The sequence below is a fragment of the Entelurus aequoreus genome, linkage group LG01, assembly GCF_033978785.1.
Source record: "Entelurus aequoreus isolate RoL-2023_Sb linkage group LG01, RoL_Eaeq_v1.1, whole genome shotgun sequence".
In the NCBI taxonomy this organism is placed as follows: domain Eukaryota; kingdom Metazoa; phylum Chordata; class Actinopteri; order Syngnathiformes; family Syngnathidae; genus Entelurus; species Entelurus aequoreus.
In genome coordinates, this window is record NC_084731.1 from 27,422,756 (window position 1) to 27,446,941 (window position 24,186).

At 40.4% G+C, this 24,186-nt stretch overlaps 1 protein-coding gene across 4 annotated transcripts in view; it reads right to left on the minus strand.

The window, feature by feature from the left end:
• Positions 1-24,186, minus strand: part of cdh4 (cadherin 4, type 1, R-cadherin (retinal)) — a 620,224-nt gene that overhangs the window by 413,393 nt on the left and 182,645 nt on the right. Inside the window, exon 1 of one of the 4 annotated variants that reach the window (XM_062046843.1) lies at positions 16,721-16,854. The exons of the other annotated variants lie outside the window; for them this stretch is intronic. Within the exon in view, the coding sequence (XP_061902827.1) occupies positions 16,721-16,790 (70 nt within the window). The 5' untranslated portion in view covers positions 16,791-16,854. Of the gene's footprint in view, positions 1-16,720; positions 16,855-24,186 lie in introns of those variants that run through there. 4 annotated transcript variants of the gene reach the window in all.

The following is a 24,186-nucleotide window of genomic DNA, read 5'->3' on the forward strand; positions in this document are numbered from 1 at the left end:
CAACAAAGACATCTCTCATCTGCTCACAGGAAACCCAGAGAGCGGAAAGTTTTTTGATAACTTACAAACAATTATTCCAACATAAATGTATCAACAAGCACATTCAGACAATGTAAGAACTAGTGCAATTTTATATCCCAATAACAATATATATCACAATATACCGTATTTTCCGAACTATAAGGCACACTTAAAATCTTTTTTTTCTTCTCAACACTCGACAGCGCACTTCATAACCGGGTGCGCCTAACGTACGGAATAATTCTGGTTTTGCTTACCGACCTCGAAGCAATTTTATTTGGTACATGGTGTAATGATAAATGTGGCCAGTAGATGGCAGTCAAACATAAGAGATGTGTGTAGACTGCCCTATGATGGCAACACCAACATTTTATATGTTCCTTTGAATATATGGAAAATTAAACACGGCGCTCAACAATCTATCAAAATGTTTTAGTACGACTTTGGTAAGCTACGAAGCCGCACCTCTTGATGGATTGTCGGTGCATTAAACATACCAGTATTATTATGGTATGTGTATAAGGTAAGACATATTTATGGATGTCTGATAATATCGGGCTGCCGATATTATCGGACGATAAATGCTTTAAAATGTAATATCGGAAATTCTCGGTATCGGTTACAAAATTATCGGTATCGGTTTCAAAAAGTAAAATGTATGACTTTTTAAAACGCTGCTGTGTACACTGACGTAGGGAGAAGTACAGAACACCAATAAACCTTAAAGGCACTGCTTTTGCGTGCCGGCCCAGTCACATAATATCTACAGCTTTTCACAGACACAAGTGAATGCAAAGCATACTTGGTCAACAGCCATACAGGTCACACTGAGGGTGGCCGTATAAACAACTTTAACACTGTTACAAATATGCGCCACACTGTGAACCCACACCAAACAAGAATGACAGACACATTTCGGGAGAACATCCGCACCGTAACACAACATAAACACAACAGAACAAATACCCAGAAACCCTTGCAGCACTAACTCGTATGGGACGCTACAATATACACCCCCCGCCACCCCCTGCCCCCCCATCTCAACCCCGCTCACCTCAACCTCCTCATGCTCTCTCAGGGAGAGCATGTCCCAAATTCCAAGTTGCTGTTTCGAGACTTCAATAATAGATATGGCAGTGCCATGTTGGCATTTTTTTTTTCCATAACTTGAGTTGATTTATTTTGGAAAACCTTGTTACATTATTTAATGCATCCAGCGGGGCATCTACAACAAAATTAGGCATAATAATGTGTTAATTCCATGACTGTATATATCAGTATCGGTTGATATCGGAATCGGTAATAAAGAGTTGGACAATATCGGAATATCGGATATCGGCAAAAAAAACATTATCGGACATCTCTTGAGATATTATCTGGTGTTTTGTTTCCCAATATTATGCAAAAGCAACTTTTCTTACCTTCTGGTACCTGCTGATCTGTATTTGGGATCTGCATCAGTCCTGAAAAATTGCGCGCGTCCGCGCCGACGCCGTAGTTCATAAGCTTCTTCTTTTTCTCTATCTTCTTGTTATGGGACATTCATCCACCACTGTTGCTATTTCTAATATAAAGTTGTGTAAAGTTCTTACTTATATCTGTCAGTAAACTCGCCATGAAAGCGCTAAAACATACCGGTGTAGTGAGTTATATTATTCACCCAAGGAACTTTAGTTATTAGAGAGTTCCGATCGGACGGTTTTTCACGGGACACATTTCCGGTGTTGTTGTTTCCGGATGAGGAGATTCTGCTCCGTTGTTGATTTAAGTAAAGTCTGAATGTCATTAAAACAGTTAGCTCCATCTTTTGACACTTCTTCCACTCCCGTCCTTGCACGCTACACCGCTACAACAAAGACGACGGGGAGAAGACGCTGCCGAAAGTGAGCCACGTAAATAAGACCGCCCACAAAACGGCACATCCGGAAGCGACTGTCAGAAAGCGGCTTTAAGATGATCTGTAAAACATTTCGACCAAATAACCACCATTATATGTCATGTAGACCACAAGGAAGTGTTTTCAATTTAGAAAAAAAGAAAACATAATATGGCTCCTTTAATGGACCCTACAATCCGGTGCGCCTTAGACATATATATGAAAAACGATCAAAAATAGATCATTCATCGGCAGTGTGCCTTATAATCCCGTGTGCCCTATGGTCTGAAAAATATGGTAGTATTTTTTCTTAAAATTCGATATATACCCACAAAATAAAATCAAATGTAGCTCATCTTTACTCCATTTATTTAAACAGCATATTTTTTATACATAAAAAGGACAATAAAAAGTATTTCTAGTACAGCAGGTGCCACTGACTTTGGACAACAACTCTGTGAAGCTTGTTTGGTGTGTTTTTTTCATTTGTGGTGTTGCAGTAACGTTGGTACTTTGTCGCATTTTAACACTGTGTTTGTACTCTTTTGCACGTCATGTTTTCAAGTGATACAAAAGAACAGACGTGTTCAAGTCGCTAGTAACGACTCGTTGGCGGCATATTTTGTAGAGTAGCGTTGTTCGGTCATTGTCTGGCTTTTTAAGTCCAAACAATGTTACGGCTCAAGCACCTGCCGCCACACATTCTTCTGTGCCGGGGGTCGGCAACCCGCGGCTCTAGAGCCGCATGCGGCTCTTTAGCGCCGCCCTAGTGGCTCTCTGGAGATTTTTCAAAAATGTATGAAGAATGGAAAAAGAAGAGGGGAAAAAAATCAATTTTTTGTTTTAGAATGTTTTCTGTAGGAGGACAAACATGACATAAACCTCGCTAATTGTTATAAATCACACTGTTTATATTAAACATGCTTCACTGATTCGAGTATTTGGCGAGCGCCGTTTTGTCTTACTAATTTTGGCGGTCCTTGAACTCGCCGTATGGTTTGTTTACATGTATAACGTTCTCCGACTTTCTAGGACGTGTTTTATGCCACTTTTTCTATCTCATTTTGTCCACCACACTTTTAACGTTGGGCATGAGTGCACAAAGGTGAGTTTTGTAGATGTTATTCACTTGTGTGGAGTGCTAATCAGACATATTTGGTCACTGCATGACTGCAAGCTAATCGATGCTAACATGCTATTTAGGCTAGCTATATGTACATATTGCATATGCCTCATTTGTAGCTATATTTGAGGTCATTTAGTTTCCTTTAAGTCCTCTTAATTACATTTATATCTCATGACACATGTAATATGGCTTTTAATTTTTTGCGGCTCCAGACAGATTTGTTTTTGTATTTTTGGTCCAATATGGCTCTTTCAACATTTTGGGTTGCCGACCCCTGGTCTGTGCACTCCTCTGAGCGCGCCTCTGGACACGCCCACGGGCGTTCCTCTCCTGCTGCGGCCGCACCCCCTGCCCTTACTCTGCTATCAACACACCTGACACTGATGAGGACTCCACTTCCTACTTAAACCAGCGCGTCCTGCGTTCCAGTGCCACAACCTAGCTACTTGTACACTCCAAAAAGTCAGTGTTCAAAAACAAGGAAAAAAAATACAAAAATGAGGGGTATTTTACTTGAACTAAGGAAAATTATCTTCCAATAGAACAAGAAAATGTGGCTTGTCAAGACTTTCCAAAACAAGTAAAATTAGCTAATTTCAATGAACCCCAAAATACCTTAAAATAAGTATGTTCTCACTAATAACAAGTGCACTTTTCTTGGTAGAAAAAAAAAGAGACCTTTTTGCTCAATATGTTGAAAGATATTCTTAAATTAAGTAAATGCTAGTGCCATTATCTTGACATAATGATATGCGCTCGGCATTACACTTCTTGAAACCAGCAAATTTATACTAAAAACAAATTTATTGTTCTTGATGGAAAGGCAACAAGGCAACCGCTTGTTACTCTCGGGGTCTCCTAGCTGCTCAGGCAAATCATATAGTCTAAAAATGCATTTTTCCATCGATAACATTACATCATCGCGCCAAGTGCGTGCTCTTTCAGTCAATTAGTGCGCATACCCCCCGACCCCGGCCAAAACATTTTTAATTGTGATTTTGAAGAATTCATCTGAAAGTGGACTATTTCTGTTCAAAATAGTTTGAAATGTCACATGTTAAATGTTTAAATATTAACAGTTTACTGTACTGTGCCAACTGTACTACTATATGAGTACGTATTTTCTATTGTTTCATTGAAAATAATCTGTTTTAATTATGAGACACAATTGTGTTAAAGTCATGATTTTTTTGTTTCATGCTTGAAATAAATGATAATGATAAATGGGTTATACTTGTAGAGCGCTTTTCTACCTTCAAGGTACTCAAAGTGCTTTGACAGTATTTCCACATTCACTCATTCACACACACATTCACACACTGATGGCGGGAGCTGCCATGCAAGGCGCTAACCAGCAGCCATCAGGAGCAAGGGTGAAGTGTCTTGGCCAAGGACACAACGGACGTGACTGGGATGGTAGAAGGTGGGGATTGAACCCCAGTAACCAGCAACCCTCCGATTGCTGACACGGCCACTCTACCAACTTCGCCACGCCGCCCGAAATAAGAAATTATTACTTTGAAAAAGCAGTTTTATACTTGTGAGTGTTGATGACACAGCTTTGCAACAGTTGATATTCTAGTTTCAAGCATGTTTTACTCAATATAGGTCATCAAATCTCAGCAACAAGCTGTAATATCTTACTGAGAGCATTTAGGACCAAAACACTTAAAACAAGTAAAACACTAACATAAAATATGCTTAGTGAGAAGAATTATCTTATCAGACAGAAAATAAGCAAATATCACCTTTATTTGAGATATTTAATCTTACTTAGATTTCACTTTTTGCAGTGTACCAGTACACTTCCCTCTGTTTCTCCCGGCTTCGAGCTGTGCGTCTCGTCTCCCCAGATTCCCCATGGGCTTCTTGCTGCCTTCCCGGATCTCGACCTCTCGCCTGTCCACGGACCCTGACGCCCCGCTCCTGCCCTTGACCTCTCGCCTGTCCACGGACCCTGACGCCTCGCTCCTGCCCTTGACCTCTCGCCTGCCCACGGACCTCCGAGCCTGCCTTGCCCTCTCTGGACTTCCGCATCTCTCACAACACGCACCTTCAACACTTTCCGGTAACACTCACCAGTTAAACGCATCACATAGTTACACATCACGTACTTGGATTAAATACACACGTCATACCTTTGTGTTAATAAACACGTTCCCATTTAATCGACGCCCCTGTCTCAGTGTCGTTTCCTTCTTCGCCGTATCGTTACAAACAGTACCCAAACAAAGGAGTTACTCTACTATGTTCTCTGCACCAATTCCTTTTCGGGTTTTGTTGGTTTAGCTTCCATTGTGGCCTCTGTCTGTGCAATGTTATTAACTTGATTGTCTCGCCGTAACGTTCTTTCAAGCAAGGTCAAATCCTCCCACAAAGAAGCAACATTGCTGCAGCCCAGGTGTTAAAATCATGATATAAACAATAGAAATAAATGTTTTTTTGTCCTACTACGATGGTAATGTCGCATAGCACAAACACGGCATGTAAGCCAGTACTCATCCTCCTCTTAGAGGACTTGATGTGAGATTTTAAAAAATCTGACTTTTGTTGTTCAGGCACGACATGCAATCCCATCTTTCCCCCATTTTATTTGATGCATGATATTTATTCCTTTTATTTGATGTGCAGCATGCAGCACATGTAAGCCATTACTCCTCTCAGACGACTTTTGCTTTCTTTTTCTTTGGTCGGGCGCGACGACAAAGATGAGCGAGCTCCCGGGAGAGTAGGAGCGGAATTTCTGTCTGCTCCCATGCGCCCGCATTTCCCTCTTGTGTTCTACATTTCAGAAACCGCAGTGTCGAGTCGGCGCTCAAATCTGCTGGGCTTCTTGGAATAAGTTGCGTGTGTTTAACAGTTGGAACTTGTGATTTAACAGCTATGCGGGGACAGCACTGGCTGGTTCGTACGCAGGCCTTTATGCAACAGCCGAAGACAAAATAAGGCGGACGGCTCAAGCCCGTCTAAAAACAGTGGGGTTTATCACTTCCCTCTGCCTCCTCTCATTTCCATCAGCCTTGACAAGCCCATTAAACGAATACGGGACCAAAAATAAACATGTTTGTTCTCAGCTGAAGTGACAGGCAGCGATCACACCTCTCGGTGTTCCGGGAGATAGGGACATTTTTAATTGAAAAAAATGCAGCTACCGTTCACATCAGCTCGGGTTTAAAAAAGGACTTATGCCGCCAGCCCACTAACTAATGTAAAGAAAGCAAACATGCAGCATATTAGGGGGTTCAGTATTAAATGGGACTATTCTAGAAGATTGGTAGACGGATTTCTTCCTCTAATCCTGATCTAATAGTAACTAGTAACTAATTATATATATATTATATTATATATAATATATTGTTTATATTATTTATTATTATTATTGTCTATTGTGAGCGAACTGTGGTGCTGAATTTCCCCCAGGGATCAATAAAGCACTTTCTATTCTATTCTATTATATTCTATTCTATTCTTTTCTATTCTATTCTAGATGAGGCAATTCCTGAAGGAATTGCGTGTGAATGCTCCAATGCTGAAGTTGATCTGAAATGCTGACAGAATGTAGTATGAATGTAAGAATAGTTTGAATGTTGAAATGGTTTAAATGTTGAAGAGATTGAATTTCCAGGAAAACCAGAATTTAGTTTGGAACTTAGGGCAAGTGTTAGTTTCAATGTCCAGGATGAGTGGAATGTGTTGATGTTGGAATGGTTTGAATAGGTTGAAAAATGTACCAACACTTCCTGGAAATTTGGGAATTTTGGGAAAAGCGGGAATTTTTTAAAAAAATTATTAGGAGCATGGGTGTCCTGAATGAGCTAAATTGGTTGGCGTTGGAGTGTCCTCGTGACAGTTTTTTTAATTAAGAAATGGAATTTCGGGAAAGTCGGGAATTTTTCCAGTTCAAATAACAACTTAGTTTTTTGTTCTGATTAAGAGGAATGCTATGACGGTGGAATGGTTGAAGTGGGTTGAAACATGTGAGAGGAGTAGTTGACAGGGTGAAAATAAGGTTTGAAAAACTGAGAATTCTGGAAATTCCTGGAACTTCTTTGAACTTGGAAAAATGATATGGAATGTGTTGAAGGTGGAATGGTTTGAATAGGTTGAAAAATGTGGAAATGGTGAACGTTTGAGAAATGGCCAATTCATTTTGAATGGGAAAAATGTCCCGGAAAACCTGGAATTCTGGGAAATCTGGGGATTTTTGGAATTTGTCAAGGGAAAGCCTGCGATTCCCAAATAGGCTGAACAGTTTGAAGTTAGAACGGTTTGAATCGAGTAAAAAATGTGGGGACGGCGTGGCAAAGTTGGTAGAGTGGTCGTGCCAGCAATCGGAGGGTTGCTGGTTACTGGGGTTCAATCCCCACCTTCTACCATCCTAGTCACGTCCATTGTGTCTTTGGGCAAGACACTTCACCCTTGCTCCTGATGGCTGCTGGTTAGCGCCTTGCATGGCAGCTCCCGCCATCAGTGTGTGAATGTGTGTGTGAATGGGTGAATGTGAAAATACTGTCAAAGCGCTTTGAGTACCTTGAAGGTAGAAAAGCGCTATACAAGTATAACCCATTTATCATTTATTAAGGGAGAACGCGCCAAAATCTGGAGAAGAATAATAATACGTTTGTAAGTTGAACGAGATGAGGCAATTCCTGAAGGAACTGTGTGAATGCTCCAATGCTGAAGTTGACCTGAAATGCTGTGAGAGGAGTAGTCGACAGGGTGACAATAGGGTTTGGAAAACCGAGAATTCTGAAAATTCCTGGAAATGGTGGAAGTCTGAAAAATGGCCAATTCATTTTGAATGGGAAAAATGTTCCAGAAAACCTGGAGTTCTTGGAAATCTGGCAATTTGGGGAATTTGTCAAGGGAAAGCCAGCGATTCCCAAATAGGCTGAACAGTTTGAAGTTAGAACGGTTTGAATCGAGTGAAAAATGTGGAAGGCAGAACGCGCCAAAATCTGGAGAAGAATAATAATACGTTTGTAAATTGAACGAGATTAGGCAATTCCTGAAGGAACTGTGTGTGAATGCTCCAATGCTGAAGTTGACCTGAAATGCTGACAGAATGTAGTGTGAATGTAAAAATAGTTTGAATGGTTTTAATGTTGAAGAATTTGAATTTCCAGGAAAACCGGAATTTGGTTTGGAACTTGGGAAAGTGTTAGTTTGAATGTCCATGATGAGTGCAATGTGTTAATGTTGGAATGGTTTGAATAGGTTGAAAAATGTGGGAATTGTGCAACTAGGAAAAATGTCCCATTCATTTCAATAGGAACTTTCTGGAAATTTGGAAATTTTGGGAAAAGAGGGATTTTTAAAAAATTATTAGGAGCATGAATGTCCGGAATGAGCTGAATTGGTTGGTGTTGGAATTGTTTAAATCGGGCAAGAAATGTTGAAGTAGTAAATGGTATTTGGGAATTTCGGGAAAATCCGAAATTGTTTTGAACTTGGAAAAAGGGTAGTTTGAGTTTCTAGAATGGTGGTATTTGTTAAAGGTGGAATGTAACAACACTTCCTGGAAATTTGGGAATTTTGGGTAAAGTGGGAATTTAAAAAAAAAATGATTAGGAGCATGGATGTCCTGAATGAGCTGAATTGGTTGGCATTGGAATTTTTTTAAATCGGGCAAGAAATGTTCAAGTAGTGACAGTTTTTTAATTGAGAAATGGAATTTCGGGAAAGTCGGGAATTTTTTCAGTTCAAATAACAACTTAGTTTTTTGTTCTGATTAAGAGGAATGCTATGACGGTGGAATGGTTGAAGTGGGTTGAAAAATGTGAGAGGAGTAGTCGACAGGGTTAAAATAGGGTTTGGAAAACCGAGAATTCTGGAAATTCCTGGAAATGGTGGAAGTTTGAAAAATGGCCAATTCATTTTGAATGGGAAAAATGTTCCGGAAAACCTGGAATTCTGGGAAATCTGGCAATTTGGGGAATTTGTCAAGGGAAAGCCCGCGATTCCCAAATATACTCAACAGTTTGAAGTTAGAACGGTTTGAATCGAGTGAAACATGTGGAAGGTAGAACGCGCCAAAATCTGGAGAAGAAGAATAATAAGTTGAACGAGATGAGGCAATTCCTGAAGGAATTGTGTGTGAATGCTCCAATGCTGAAGTTGAACTGAAATGCTGACAGAATGTAGTATGCATGTAGAATAGTTTGAATGTTGGAATGGTTTGAATATTGAAGAGCTGACACTGAACTGAAATGCTAATGGAATGTAGGGTGTATGTAGAAATGTTTTGAATGCTGAAATCATTTAAACACTGAAATGGTTTGAATGTTGGAATAGTTTGAATGTTGAAGTGTTTGAATTTTCAGGAAAACCGGAATTTGGTTTGGAACTTGAGAAAGTGTTAGTTTGAATGTCCAGGATGAGTGCAATGTGTTAATGTTGGAATGGTTTGAATAGGTTGAAAAATGTGGGAATTGTGCAACTTGGAAACATGTCCCATTCATTTCAATGGGAACTTCCTGGAAATTTGGGGAAAAGATGGATTTTTAAAAAATGATTAGGAGCATGAATGTCCGGAATGAGCTGAATTGGTTGGTGTTGGAATTGTTTAAATTGGGCAAGAAATGTTGAAGTAGTAAATGGTATTTGGGAATTTCTGGAAAATCTGGAATATTTTTTAACTTGGAAAAAGGGTAGTTTGAATTTCTAGAATGGTGGAATTTGTTAAAGGTGGAATGGTTTGAATGGGTTGAAAAATGTGGGAATTGTGGAAGTTTGATGAATGGCAAATTCATTTCAATGGGAATTTCCCAAAAAATTGGGAATTTCGGGAAAAGCGGGATTTTTTTGGAAAATGGCAAAAAAACTTGAATGGTCTGAATGACTTGAAATGGTTGGTGTTGAAATTTTCCAAATCGGTCGAGAAATGTTGAATAAGTAACATGTTGAATTGAGAAATGGTATTAGGAAATTCCTGGAATTTCGGGAAGACCGGGAATTTTTCCAGTTCAAAAAACAACTTTGTTTTTTTGTCCTAATTAAGAAGAATGTTTTGACGGTGGAACGGTTGAAATGTGTTGAAAAATGTGGAAGGAGTAGTCACCAGAAAAAAGGGTGTAAATAGGGCTCTGGAAAACCAGGAATTCTGGAAATTCCTGGAATTTTTTGAACTTGGAAAAATTATAGTTTGAATGTCCAGGATGGTGGAATGGTTTTGAATAGGTTGAAAAATTTGGAATAGGTGGAAGTTTGAAAAATGGCCAATTCATTTTGAATAGGAAAAATGTCCCGGAAAACTTGGAATTCTGGGAAATCTGGAAATGTTTTGGATTTTTCAAGGGAAAGCCTGTGATTCCTGAATAGGTTAATTTGGAACGGTTTGAGTCGGGTGAAACATGTGGAAGGTAGAACGCGCCAAAATCTGGAGAAGAATAATAATACATTGACTAATAATAAATAGATGGATTTTGGTGAAGAAAACCATATGTGTGAATGCTTTGGAGCATTCACACAATGACTTGGGGCGTTATAGCTCGATTGGTAGAGTGGCCCTGCCAGCAACTTGAGGGTTCCAGGTTCGATCCCCGCTTCCGCCATCCTAGTCACTGCTGTTGTGTCCTTGGGCAAGACACTTTACCCACCTGCTCCCAGTGCCACCCACACTGGTTTAGATGTAAATGTAAAAACTATGTAAAAGCGCTTTCAGTCACTAGAGAAAAGCGCTATATAAATATAATTCACTTCACTTCACGTGTATTATCCTTCTTTTTGAGTATATTAGTTTCGCTGCAACAATGAGTGAATTTATGATCAGACTTTTCAACAAAACCGAATGCAAAAGTACCCTTGTTAAATATGGAAAGCAGGAGACCATCTTCCTGCTGCAGGTAGGCATCACGTCATGCCTAAATTGTGCTATGTTTTCTCAAACTCAAAGAAAATAAAGATTCAGGAGAGCATCCTTTAGGACCCCCGCTGGACTACCGAGGACAGTGTGGCCTCATCGAAGGCGACGTCAACACTCAGGACGATTGACAGGTGGCATTTTTCTCCGGGTGACGTCTTTATCGGCGGGCATTGTCGTGTACTGCAGGAACACAGCCTACCAGCCACCCTGTCTGTCAGCTGAAGAACATTCAGTTTCCATGACAACCCCGCCTCCCAAACTTCCATGTCGTTTGATGCTGACAACATTGGCACTTATTTGATTTGAAATGATGTACTATGTGTTTCGGCACATTTGTATCGTGACCTGTTGAATGTTTACTGTATTAACCTGCCTTAGGCATAACGGATGAGCAGTCGTGTTCCTCAAGGTTCACAACGGATGGAAATGAGCTATTGTGCTAACTCCGGCATGTTTACATTGTTGCTCTATGTTGATGAATATGCATTGTCCTAATTCAAAAAGATATATTAATACATTTTGGAATGCCGGCTTAGCTGCACAAAATGGACGGGCTTGCATCAGTGTGGTATTTAATAAGATCCAAACACCACGTGTGAAACAGCGTTTGCAATCCACAAAATAGCGTGTTCTATTAGTGGGCGTGTTGTGTGAGACTGCATAGTGCAGACCACCTTATTTAAACAAGGATTTTGCGTGTACTACACGTAGCATCACCACGGCGACTCGCTCTAATTTACTACACATTATTTGATCATGCATGCAGGAGACCTGGACTCCTTTTTTATGGACATTTTAGCCGCAGTCCTGCAGTGCACCTACATTGAAAGCATCCATCCATCCATCGTCTTCCGCTTATCCGAGGTCGGGTCGCGGGGGCAGCAGCCTAAGCAGAGAAGACCAGACTTCCCTCTCCCCAGCCACTTCGTCCAGCTCCACCCAGGGGATCCCAAGGTGTTCCTAGGCCAGCTGGGAGACATAGTCTTCCCAACGTGTCCTGGGTCTTCCCTGTGGCATCCTACCGGTCGGACGTGCCCTAAACACCTCGCTAGGGAGGCGTTTTGGTGGCATCCTGACCAGATGCCTGAACCACCTTATCTGGCTCCTCTCAATGTGGAGGCTTTACTTTGAGCTCCTCCCGGATGACAGAGCTTCTCACCCTATCTCTGAGGCAGAGCCCCACCACCCGGCGGAGGAAACTCATTTCGGCCGCTTGTACCCGTGATCTTGTCTTTTCGGTCATAACCCAAAGCTCATGACCATAGGTGAGGATGGGAACGTAAATCGACCGGTAAATTGAGAGCTTTGCCTTCCGGCTAAGCTCCTTCTTCACCACAATGGATCGATACAGAATTTGCATCACTGAAGACGCCGCACCGATCCGCCTGTCGATCTCACGATCCACTCTTCCCTCACTCGTGAACAAGACTCCGAGGTACTAGAACTCCTCCACTTGGGGCAAGATCTCTTTCCCAACCCGGAGATGGCACTCCACCCTTTTCTGTTTGAGAACCATGGACTCACGGTCTTATTCACGTGGCGCACCTTCGGCAGCGTCTTTTCTCCGTCATCTTTGTTGTAGCGGCGTAGCATGAAAGGACGGGAGTGGAAGAAGTGTCAAAAGATGGAGCTAACTGTTTTAATGACATTCAGACTTTACTTAAATCAATAACGGAGCAGCATCTCCTCATCCGTGGCTCACTTGTGCAATAACAACGCCGGAAATGTGTCCCGTGAAAAAAACATCCCACCGGAACTCTCTAAAAACTAAAGTTCCTTGGGTGAATTATATCAAATCACGACACCGGTATGTTTTCAGTGCTTCTGTAGCAAGTCTACAGACAGATAAAAGTAAGAACTTTACGCTACTTTATATTAGAAATGGCAACAGCAGAGGATGAATGTCCCATAACAAGGACACCCATTCTCAGGACTTATGCAGATCCCAAATACAGATCAGCAGGTACCAGAAGGTAAGAAAAGTTGGTTTTGTATAACATTTTGAAACAAAACGCCAGATATACTATGTCTGCTAAAAGGTGACATTTTGCGGTCCTTATACACACACCATAATAATACCCGTACGTTGAATCACAGTACGTCTGACTATGGTAGTCGTAATGCTCGACAATCCATCAAGAGGTGCGGCTTCGTAGCTTACCGAAGTCGTAATAAAACATTTTGACAGATTTTTGAGTGCCGTGTGTAATGTTCTATATCCTCAATGGAACATTTAAAGTGTTGGTGTTGTTTCACTGGCGTTATCTCTTATGTGTGACTGCCATCTTTAGGTCACACTTATCATTACACCATGTACCAAATAAAATAGCTTCGAGGTCGGTAAGCACAACCAGAATTATTCCGTACATTAGGTGCACTGTCGATTGTTGAGGATCTTAAGTGTGACGATCTGTCACTTTATTGCTGTTTGTTTCCTTGTCTCATGTTTATTTCTTGCCAGCGCTCTCATTTTTGTTACATTTCCTGCATGTCTCCCTGAGCGCTGTTTCCCCTCACCTGCTGCTGATTGGCAGCCTGGCCACACCTGGTGTTAATCACCAGGTGGCTATTTATGCCTGCCTCGCCTGCTCCTCAGCGCTCGAGGATCGCTATGTGAAGAACCTCTGTTACATGTATGACTGCTTCCTCCTATTTTTAATTATATTAAAATCCTCTTACCTGCGCATGGATCTCCTGTTTCCTGCACCATGGGGCACAACCGCCGCAGCCCAACATTAAGTGCGCCTTATAGTCCGAAAAATACGTTATATGTGGAAAAGTATGAACGCCATTAAAAAATATTAAAAGGCATCAATAGAATGTGTTTTAATCAGCTCCTAAGTCCTCCAGCAGCTATACAATTATACAATTATGTTCCTGAATAGATTATATGTCTATTTTTTATTTTTTATTTCAGACTATCCAAAATGTTAGAACGGAGGATTCTCAGAGCACTGATCCTGCAGCCGTGTGTGGATCCGTCAGTTTGCACAACCTTCCCACATGTGCTAAGTAAAACGCAATGTTGTGCTGGCAAAGCTGTGATGAATCAGATTGCATGTGCTAAATCATTATATTTGCATCTTGTCCTCCTCGTATCATGGGCGTTTCGATGATCAGCATATATTTTGCATATTGATGAAGACAAGGGCGCAAAATGGATGGCAATTCTGCTCACTTAACAGACGCAATCCACTTTGCACATGTTTAGTGGATCAGCTTTAGAGGGGATGATTACTAACATAGGGGAGAGGCTCCACACTTGGTATGGATATAATCAATTAACTTATAGCCACCTCTGTTAGCCCAGGGACCAAAAATAAATGAAGTATGAGCCAGAAGGGGATCTGCTTATGTGACCGGCATTAAAAAACATGAATAAACAACGGCCTATCACATACTTTTCCAGGAAGGCCGTCTGATACTGGTCAATGGTTAATCAATTGGCGCATCCCTACGTCATACTGAACATTCCTTTCACTTTTCAACAGCTGAGAATTTCGCTGTCATGACAATATTTGAAGTTTTACCAATTTCATTTTGTTACACACAGTCAAACTGGTTTTTAAATGCTTAAAAAACTCTGCTCCCCAATTGCTCTGCTAGGCAATTACAAGACTGCAAAGTGGTACCAGATCTACCACCCGAGCAACGTCAAAAGGCAACTGTTGCGTTCCATTCCGTAGAACATATTTTACCCAGACTGTCTTTTCAATAAAAGGACCACAACTATGGAACTCTCTACCTGACACTTTGAAAAGTATACCTGCACTTCAGTGACGTGCGGTGAGATTCATGGCTGGTGTGGCACTGACTTCATCACAGTCAGATTTACAAACATATGAACCCTAAAGAGTATCTTATTCACCATTTGATTGGCAGCAGTTAACGGGTTATGTTTAAAAGTTCATACCAGCATTCTTCCCTGCTTGGCACTCAGCATCAAGGGTTGGAATTGGGGGTTAATTCACCAAAAATTATTCCCGGGCGCGGCGCTGCTGCTGCCCACTGCTCCCCACTGCTCCCCTCACCTCCCAGGGGGTGATCAAGGGATGGGTCGAATGCAGAGGACAAATTTCACCACACGTAGTGTGTGCGTGACAATCATTGGTACTTTAACTTAACTTTAACTTTACACATACAAACTGTAGCACACAAAAAAGCACATTTAATAAAAAAAAACGTTATTATGGTATTACCTTTACTTATAAATGAAGTCCATGCGCCGCTGTTGTGTTGGATTGGTGCGCCCCCGCCGTGGGGTGTGCCCCCTGACGCGAGTGTTGTATCAACTGGAGCCCACACTTTGAGTTTCCACGTGCAGGATTGAATCTATTTAGAGAAGTTGTTTTGTGGGAGGCCAGGGGGTGCGGGAACAGTGGTGTTTGTGTTGGAGGAGTTGTGAATGAATGAAATATGAAATCCGTGCTGTAGTCTGCAGGTGTACCTAATGTTGTGGCCCTGCAGTCATTTGCGGCTCCTCCAGCGCGGACATTGTTGTTTATGCACTTTTTGGCTTCTTGTTGAATGACTTTTTTGGGTGCATTCGGTCTTGCACATGGAGGGTTTGGGTGTGGGCTTTGGTTGATGTGGCACTCCCGTCGGGGGGTGCATTCTACGGCGGGGGTGCATTAACCGGCACAAGGAGGCGGGATTACTGCGGGCCTCAGCCAGTGCGTCTTCGCAGCAGTTTTATGATTGCTCAGCACAAGAAATTCTTACACACATACAGTTGTTGACAAAATACACTGTACATTATATACATCAGCTAACTAAGCTATGGAAATGTATAATATAGTTCATATAGCAATACGGTCTCACTGCACAGCAGGCAGTTAGCCGAGTCCGCAATCCATGTTGAGGCACAACGCAGTGACGTGCTGCTGATCACCGCACCGTCTCTTCTCAGTATTTGAACGGCAAATGTGAAAATTCAGCGATTTTGAATAAAAATGACCTAAAACTGGTGAAGGTAAATGGAAAATAACTTTATAGTATAATCACTGGATACATATAAAAATTGAATTAATTTTCTTTCTTTTTACATTTTTTTTCTTTCCATGTTGGCACGTGAGGCCCCGCCTCACCTGCCTCCAGTGACTGCACGTCACTGCTGCACTTTCAAAAAACAAACACAATTGTGTCTAGTTGCGCAACAATCGTGTTCCCATGGTTAGTTTTTACTAATTTTTACTAATTGGTTCGTATCTAGTTTGCACTTTGTCTGTGTTATTATTATTATTATTATTATTGGCTTTTATCTAGTTTGCACTTTGTCTGTATTATTACTACTATCATTACTATCGACTCCTCTTTGCCTCATTCTTTTTATTTTCCTGTTTTAATGATGTCTGTGTTATTGTTGTTGATAGGGACAAGTGTTGTAAATTAGCTTTGGCTACAAACACTATGATGCATACATTGGTTGACTGTTTCAGATGTCTATGTTTCTGTATCTGTCACTATTTCAAATAAACCAGAAAAAAAAAAAAAAAAAGACCTGGTCATGTCTTGTTGTGCTTTTGTTGTTGTTACCCCAGGTTTTGGGTTCTGTTCCCTATGTTTACTTTCCATGTTTCTAGGGTGCTAAGTATAAGCACCAGGCTCTTGTTTATTGATTAATGTCCCCACCTGCTGACACCACTAATCAAGCCTCTATATATACCCTGCCAGTAAATTTGTGATTCTTGTTCGCCGTATGCAACAATTTGCGTTTGGTTTTGTTCTACCGCCTACATAGGTATGCTAAGACCTTTATTTTTGCTACGCTTCACAAGCGCTGATACTCCATGTATTTTTGACTTCCTTCAAGAAGATACAATCAGCATCTTACCTGCATGCTGCTTCCTGCCTTTCCTTCCGCATCTTGGGAACACGACTCTTGCTACAATGGAAACGTCCATCTGTGTCGGTCCAAATTTAGTTTTCTTCCAGATTCAAGTTGTCTTTCTCTACACTTGCTTCATTGTGACGCGCACACCTCGCTGTTGCCCCCGACAGACCAGAGGAGGTACTGCATGAAAGAGCACTTCTCTTCTGAGACTGAGTGGTTTTCAGTATTTGGTGGATGTTTGGCTGTACAAAAAGTGACCCCTGTCTGCCTATTGAGAGCCTTGGGTGGAAGTAACAGGTATTTTAAAGTTATTTAAAAGGCATCAAAGAGCTAGCAAGTTTAAATCCCATACCAACACTGTTTTTTTGAAAATAATATTTTAAGAATATGAGTGGGACAAAGGCTGTAACCCGCCAAACCTGGAATTACACTCTTGTGTACTATGAAATTAATCATTTACCTCTGCATCTGGTATACTACAACAGTGTTGTTCAACCTTTTTTGAGCCAAGGCACATTTTTTTCATTGAAAAAATACGGAGGCACACCACCAGCAGAAATCATTAAAAAAATTAAACTTGTTGTCGCAATTGTTGGATATGACTTTAAACCATAACCAACCATGCATCACTATAGCTCTTGTCTCAAAGTAGGTGTACTGTCACGACTTGTCACATCACGCCGTGATTCATTTTGAGTTTGTTGCTGTTTTCTTGTGTGTAGTGTTTTAGTTCTTGTCTTGCGCTCCTATTTTGGTGGCTTTTCCTATTTTGTTGGTGTTTTCATGTAGCAGTTTCCTGTCTTCCTTTGAGCATCTGCTTTGTTTTAGCAATCAAGACTATTTAACTTGTTGCTATCCTTCTTTGTGGGGACATTGTTGATTGTCATGTCATGTACGGATGTACTCTGTGGACGCCTTCTCTGCTCCACATGCTGTAAGTCTTTGCTGTCGCCCAGCATTCTGTTTTTGTTTACTTTGTAGCCAGTTCGGTTTTTAGTTTCGTTCTGCATAACCTTTTGTTTATTTTTGGTTTAAGCATTAGATACGACGATAAACCCTTGTCGTCTCACACGACATGTTCTCGACATCTACAAAGCAATTAGCTAACGGCTGCCACCTACTGATATGGAGGAGTACAACACGGTTACACTGCCGAGTTCTAGACGACACAGACACTCAACAACGGCACGTTATTTGCAGACTATAATTACTGGTTTGCAAAAAATGTTTTTACCCCAAATAGGTGAAATTATATGATCTCCCACGGCACACCAGACTGTATCTCACAGCGCACTAGTGTGTCGTGGTACAGTGGTTAAAAACACTGTACTACAAGATAGTCCCTCCTGAGGACTGATTTGCAATCTGACGATGGATTGTGCATTCAATCAACAATGCAGCTTTTAGCTTTCAGGGCGCCCTGGCGTAGGGGATGTACGTGATGCGATCAATAGATGAATTAATTACAACACTGGCAAATGGTAGCATTGTGTGAACAGAGGAAGTGTAAGAAGCGAGCTTTCCTTCGCGGTCAGAGCTCCTAAGGCAGGGGTGTCCAAAGTGCGGCCCGGGGACCATTTGCAGCCCGCATGTCATTTTATTAATGGGCCCACGGCACATTTTAACAATACGATTGAAAAAAATTCAAAACATAAGAAGTGGTTTAAAAGAGCAAACAGGTGAAATGCAACAAGAAAACGTTGCAATGTTGACTCTAATAACACAAAGCTGCCATACAGGCTGTTTCTTTCTTTAAAAAATAATAATGAATCAAAATCAATGTCATTATGAATTATTGACCTATTCAAGGCTCCAATTACGTCACATTAAATATTCCACTTTGAGATATTTTGGGGGGAAAATGTTGCATATTTTGTGTTTGCCATATAAAAAACTGAGCTGTTTTTTTTTAAAGAAGGGCTTAAAACGAACAAAAAAAAAACATAAACAACAATAAAACTTATAATTGATGGATGGATCTGAAGTTGATCTCGAGATTATTGCGTTAAAAGTAAAACAGTAAAACAAATATATAATTTATTTTTTAACACTTTAATGAGTAGGACCCATTTGGATGCCCAATAATTTTAGTGTGATTTGTTTTTAAGTGTCATTGCTCAAAAAAATAATAATGAATTAAAATCAATGGTGTTATGAGTTTGTCACGGCCGGGGGGGGGGGGGGGGGGGGGGGGCGCAGCTTGCTGCGAGGTTTGTTCCCCCGGGATGCAAATGGACCACTCCGGACAGGACGTGCAGGTAGGAACATCATTTATTCTCAAAAAGTCGAACAAGTGCTGAAACAGAAAACAAGCCAGAGGAGAAACGTGCCGATCACACTGGGCGCTAGGGCTAACACTTAGCATGGACTGAAGACAGGCAATACTCACGTAACAGAAGCTTCAAGCAAACAATCAAGCCAGGCCGACTGACCGGCAAAGGCAGGATTAAATAGTCCCTCTGATTAGTGCTCGGGAAACACGTGAGCATCCCGAGCACCAATCAGAGACAGGTGGAAACAATAAGCACCCATGGTAAGTAAAAGCAAACAAGGGTGCACAAAAACAGGTACTCAGTCCAAAAGTAACAGAATATAACAACACCATGATCATGACAGAGTTATTGACCTTTTTAAGGCTCCAATTATTATGTAATCTCAAATATTCCACTTAATTAGGTGAAAATATTGCATATTTTGTGGTTTTTTTTTCCACAAAAAAACAGGGTTTTCTTTGACAAAAAGAGCATACAACTTAAATCTTTAGAAACATAATATTGACAGATAGACCTAATGTTGATCTAGAGCAGTGGTTCTTAACCTGGGTTCGATCGAACCCTAGGGGTTCGGTGAGTCGGCCTCAGGGGCTCGGCAGAGGTCAAAACACACCCGACTCATTGTGTAAATACAAACTTCTCCCTATCGGCGTATTACGGATACGGCAACAGCAGAAGTCACACTGATTTGCAGGTGTGTAGTTTGTTGTGAGTTTATGCACTGTGCTGATTGTGTTGTTTGAACAAGGTGATGTTCATGCACGGTTCATTTTATGCACCAGTAAAAAAAATAAATTGGTCACACTTTAGTATGGGGAACATATTCCCCATTAATTAGTTGCTTATTAACATGCAAATTAGTAACATATTGGCTCTTAACTAGTCATTATTAAGTACTTATTAATGCCTTATTCGGCATGGCCTTATTATAACCCTAACCCTCTAACCCTGACCAAATAACTCTAAATTAAGTCTTTATTACTTAGAATATATTCCCCTAGTGTCCAAATAATTCTAAATTAAGTCTTTGTTACTTAGAATATGTTCCCAATACTATAGTGTTACCAAAAACATATAACTTTGTCTTGAAGTTGGAAAAAAAAAAAAAAAAAAAAATCACTAAAGAAGGGTTCGTTGTATGCGCATATGAAACTGGTGGGGTTCGGTACCTCCATCAAGGTTAAGAACCACTGATGTAGAGATTTAAAACTTGAATAATAATACAGAATAATGGACCAAAACCCTTTGGTTCAAGCCTGAGTGGAGGCCTACATGTATATTTTTTATACATATATTGTATTGTTTTTTTAAAATAAAACAAATATCAAAATGACCCCCGTTTGTTTTGATTTTTCAGTGTGCGGCCTTCAGTGGAAAAAAGTTTGGACACCCCATGTCCTAAGTCTAGCATCTCTGCCACAAATGGGGTTCAGGGAAGGCCACGTGGGAGCCCGTGGCATGCCTTCATCATTTGTGCATCACTGACACTCAAAAACGATGCGGACTGTGCACGTGACGCGTGGCATTTGCGATACAAAAAAATAAATATGTAGGCTTGCAAGGGATGTTTGGGACTCATTAAAGGCAGAGCAACTCATGCAGATCTAAGATATGAAAGCAATTAAGACACATTTTAAGTGACATGGAAATAAAACCGAGGGGCTGACGTGATGTGCTGCCGTGACACTTATTGCCGCTGTCCACTCCCCTCAGCTTGGGATGCAATCTATTAACCGGAGCAGTTTGTTGTCACTCCTAACAACAGGCAGCCTGTGCATTCCTGAGAGTACAATCAACAAAGGGGGACCCCTATTGCTGACCTTGCCCCCGCACTTAGCCCCTTTTCTGCTACTAACACAGGCAATATTACAGGCCATTGTTTGCTTCCATCAAATTTTCCATTAAAAGTGACATTTCATCTAAATCAAGCCCCGAGGTGAAAAAAAGAAATAATAATAAAAGGGGTGCACGTGCTTCTGTGTGTATACGCCTGCAGCGTCTAACCGACTCCATTATGAACATAGAGGCAATTACATGCGTCTCTCTATTCACCGCAGCTATTGAAGCAAAGAGCCAGTCGTTTATCAGAAGTATGTAAACACCGGAATGTTTTCTCCCGTCTGTCTCATCATGTGCTGTCAGCTTCACGCCACAGACATAAAAATAATTTAAAAAAAAAAGCATCCCAAAGCTTCGGAAATAGGCACATTGCAGCGTTCCATGCGTCATTCCACTTGACTTTAGTTGATAAACATTTTTGCGGCAAATTCATAAAAACACGGTGTGGTCCTGTAGAAAGAATAGCAGGCCGTTGCATTGACATTTTCATTTTGCGAGCAGGCATTTATAAAACTGAGGGCCAAACATGTGATTTACATACCTGAGACATTCCTGAAGGCACCCCTTTACATCCTCTCCCTTTTTTGGCAATTACACATTTTTGTAATGTGATTTACAGTACAATATTTTGGTACCGGTATCGGTACTAAAATTATTTCGGTACTTATCGGTGCTTTTCTAAATAAAGGGGACCACAAAAAAATGGCATTATTGGCTTTATTTTAACACAAAATCTTAGGGTACATTAAACATATGTTTCTTATTGCAGTTAAGTCCTTAAATAAAATAGTGAACATACAAGACAACTTGTCTTTTAGTAGTAAGTAAGCCAACAAAGGCTCCTAATTAGTCTGCTGACGTATGCAGTAACATATTGTGTCATTTTCCATTCTATTATTTTGTCAACATTATTAAGGACAAGTGGTAGAAAATGAATTATTAATCTACTTGTTCATTTATTGTTAATATCTGCTTACTTTCTCTTTTAACATGTTCTATCTACACTTCTGTTAAAATGTAATAATCACTTATTCTTCTGTTGTTTGATACATTACATTAGTTTTAGATGATACCACAAATGTGGGTATCAATCCGATACCAAGTAGTTACAGGATCATACATTGTTCATATTCAAAGTCCTTATGTGTCCAAGGACGTACGTCCTGAGTTTATGAACTTAATATACAAAAAAAAACTAAAGACGATGTTGTGATGCCAAAAAATATTAACTTAATCATAGTAGTATCGACTAGATACGTGCCTGTACTTGGTATCATTACAGTGGATGTTAGGTGTAGATCCACCAATGGCGTTTGTTTACATGTTGATGCCGGTGAGCTACGGTGCGTAGTGAAGCATGTTTAGCTACTTACTTTATTTGTCGCCATGGAGACCTGGATTAGTGATTTAGAAGTAGCTAAAACACTGCCGACGGCGAATGGACGTTAGCCGCTAGCTAGCTCGCCATGTCTTAAAGCACCTCTTCCTGAGGGTATTTCAGTGTTATAACTTCACCTTTATCGTTAGTTTTTAAGCCAAAATGCGTCCGTTCTCCCTTGTCTGTCTATACACTGTGTCTGTTTGTAAGTACTCCGTGATTGCGTGCCGCCGAACATGCTCGTCTGAGCGTAAACCAGCAATGTCACGACGTGACTTTGTATGTTTCAGAGACAGTATCGTACCGAAAATGATTCATTAGTATTGCGGTACTATACTAATACCGGTATACCGTACAACTCTAGTAGGAAGGGGATTCATATGGCCCCGTTCGTCACGATTTACCTGACACGTGAAAAGTGACGAATTTGGGGCGTGCATTATCCACATTGGCCGCCCGATGGCAATATAGTGTTGAGTATTTTAAAATATGTTTTGTGGCAATTACAATCAGTTGCGATGCAGAGTGGTGCTTTGCATCATTTCCAGCAGACTGCATTGCAAAATGATTAACCCCCACACCCCACCTTCCTCTCGCGCGAGATCCACCCAGGAATCGGGCCAAATTAATCTCTTCCCTACTGTGTGTAACTAAGGTGTTGCTGGACCATGTTTTTTTCAGGTGCATACAGTCAACTCCTTTTGTTATACTAGTGCACTGCAAAAAGTCAGTGTTCAAAAACAAGAACAAAAATAAAATAAAATTAGGGGTATTTTATTTGAACTAAGCAAAATTATCTGCCAATAGAACAAGAAAATTTGGCTTGTCAAGACTGTCCAAAACAAGTAACATTAGCTAACCTCAATGAACCCAAAATACCTTAAAATAAGTATATTCTCACTAATAACAACTGTACTACTATATGAGTACATATTTTCTATTGTTTCATTGAAAATAAAACAGCAAAGTCCATTTGGCTGTCATCTGTTTTAATATGAGACACAATTGTGTCAAAGTCATGATTTTTTTTTTTATGCTTGAAATACAAAATTAGTACTTTAAAAAAGTAGTTTTATACTTGTGAGTGTTGATGACACAGCTTTGCAACACTTGATATTCTAGTTTCAAGCATATTTTACTCAATATAGGTCATCAAATCTCAGCAACAAGCTGTAATATCTTACTGAGATAAATTAGGACCCAAAACCTTAAAACAAGTAAAACACTCTAACATAAAATCTGCTTAGTGAGAAGAATTATCTTATCAGACAGAAAATAAACAAATATCACCCTTATTTGAGATATTTAATCTTACTTAGATTTCAGTTTTTGCAGTGTGGTGTTCCTCAAGGTTCCATTTTGGGTCTATACTTTTTTATCATTTTGGGCTAATTAAGTGGTGGCCCAAGAGTTCAGTTAAAAAAAACGTATAAGAATTCCAAATTTTTGCAACAGATTCCTAAAAACGCTAAATATTTTTGACTTGTGTTTTTGTCGAAGGTCCTGAATAACAGTAGAGTGCTTCAGTAACTCAATCAAATGTCTACTGTTCAGACAAGAACAGACCGAAGTCCAGCACCACGTTCCCAGAGCTTTCTGAAAATACGGCCCCGAAAACAATTTAGTTGAATATCCCTTCACGAGATCATGGCAAAACAGAGAAGAGGGAATAAGTGCAGACACCCTTGAACAAACACTTCACTTTTAGACGAGGTGACGCTGAGATATCCTGTTTGCTTTTGAGTCTTAAGGGCTTTTGACATACAAGCGCCAACAACATGTCCTTGGGATTCTTTCTATCCTGACAATAAATAAGATTTGAAATCAATTCCCTAATATAGAACCACATACTTTATTACAGTGAAAAGTCAACTCACCCAAAGGCATTGTGTCTGACTGTGTAACATTTTCTCAACCTCTATCTAAACTCTACGGCTTGCAGAAACCATGGCAATAAGTGTGAAAAATGTCACAAA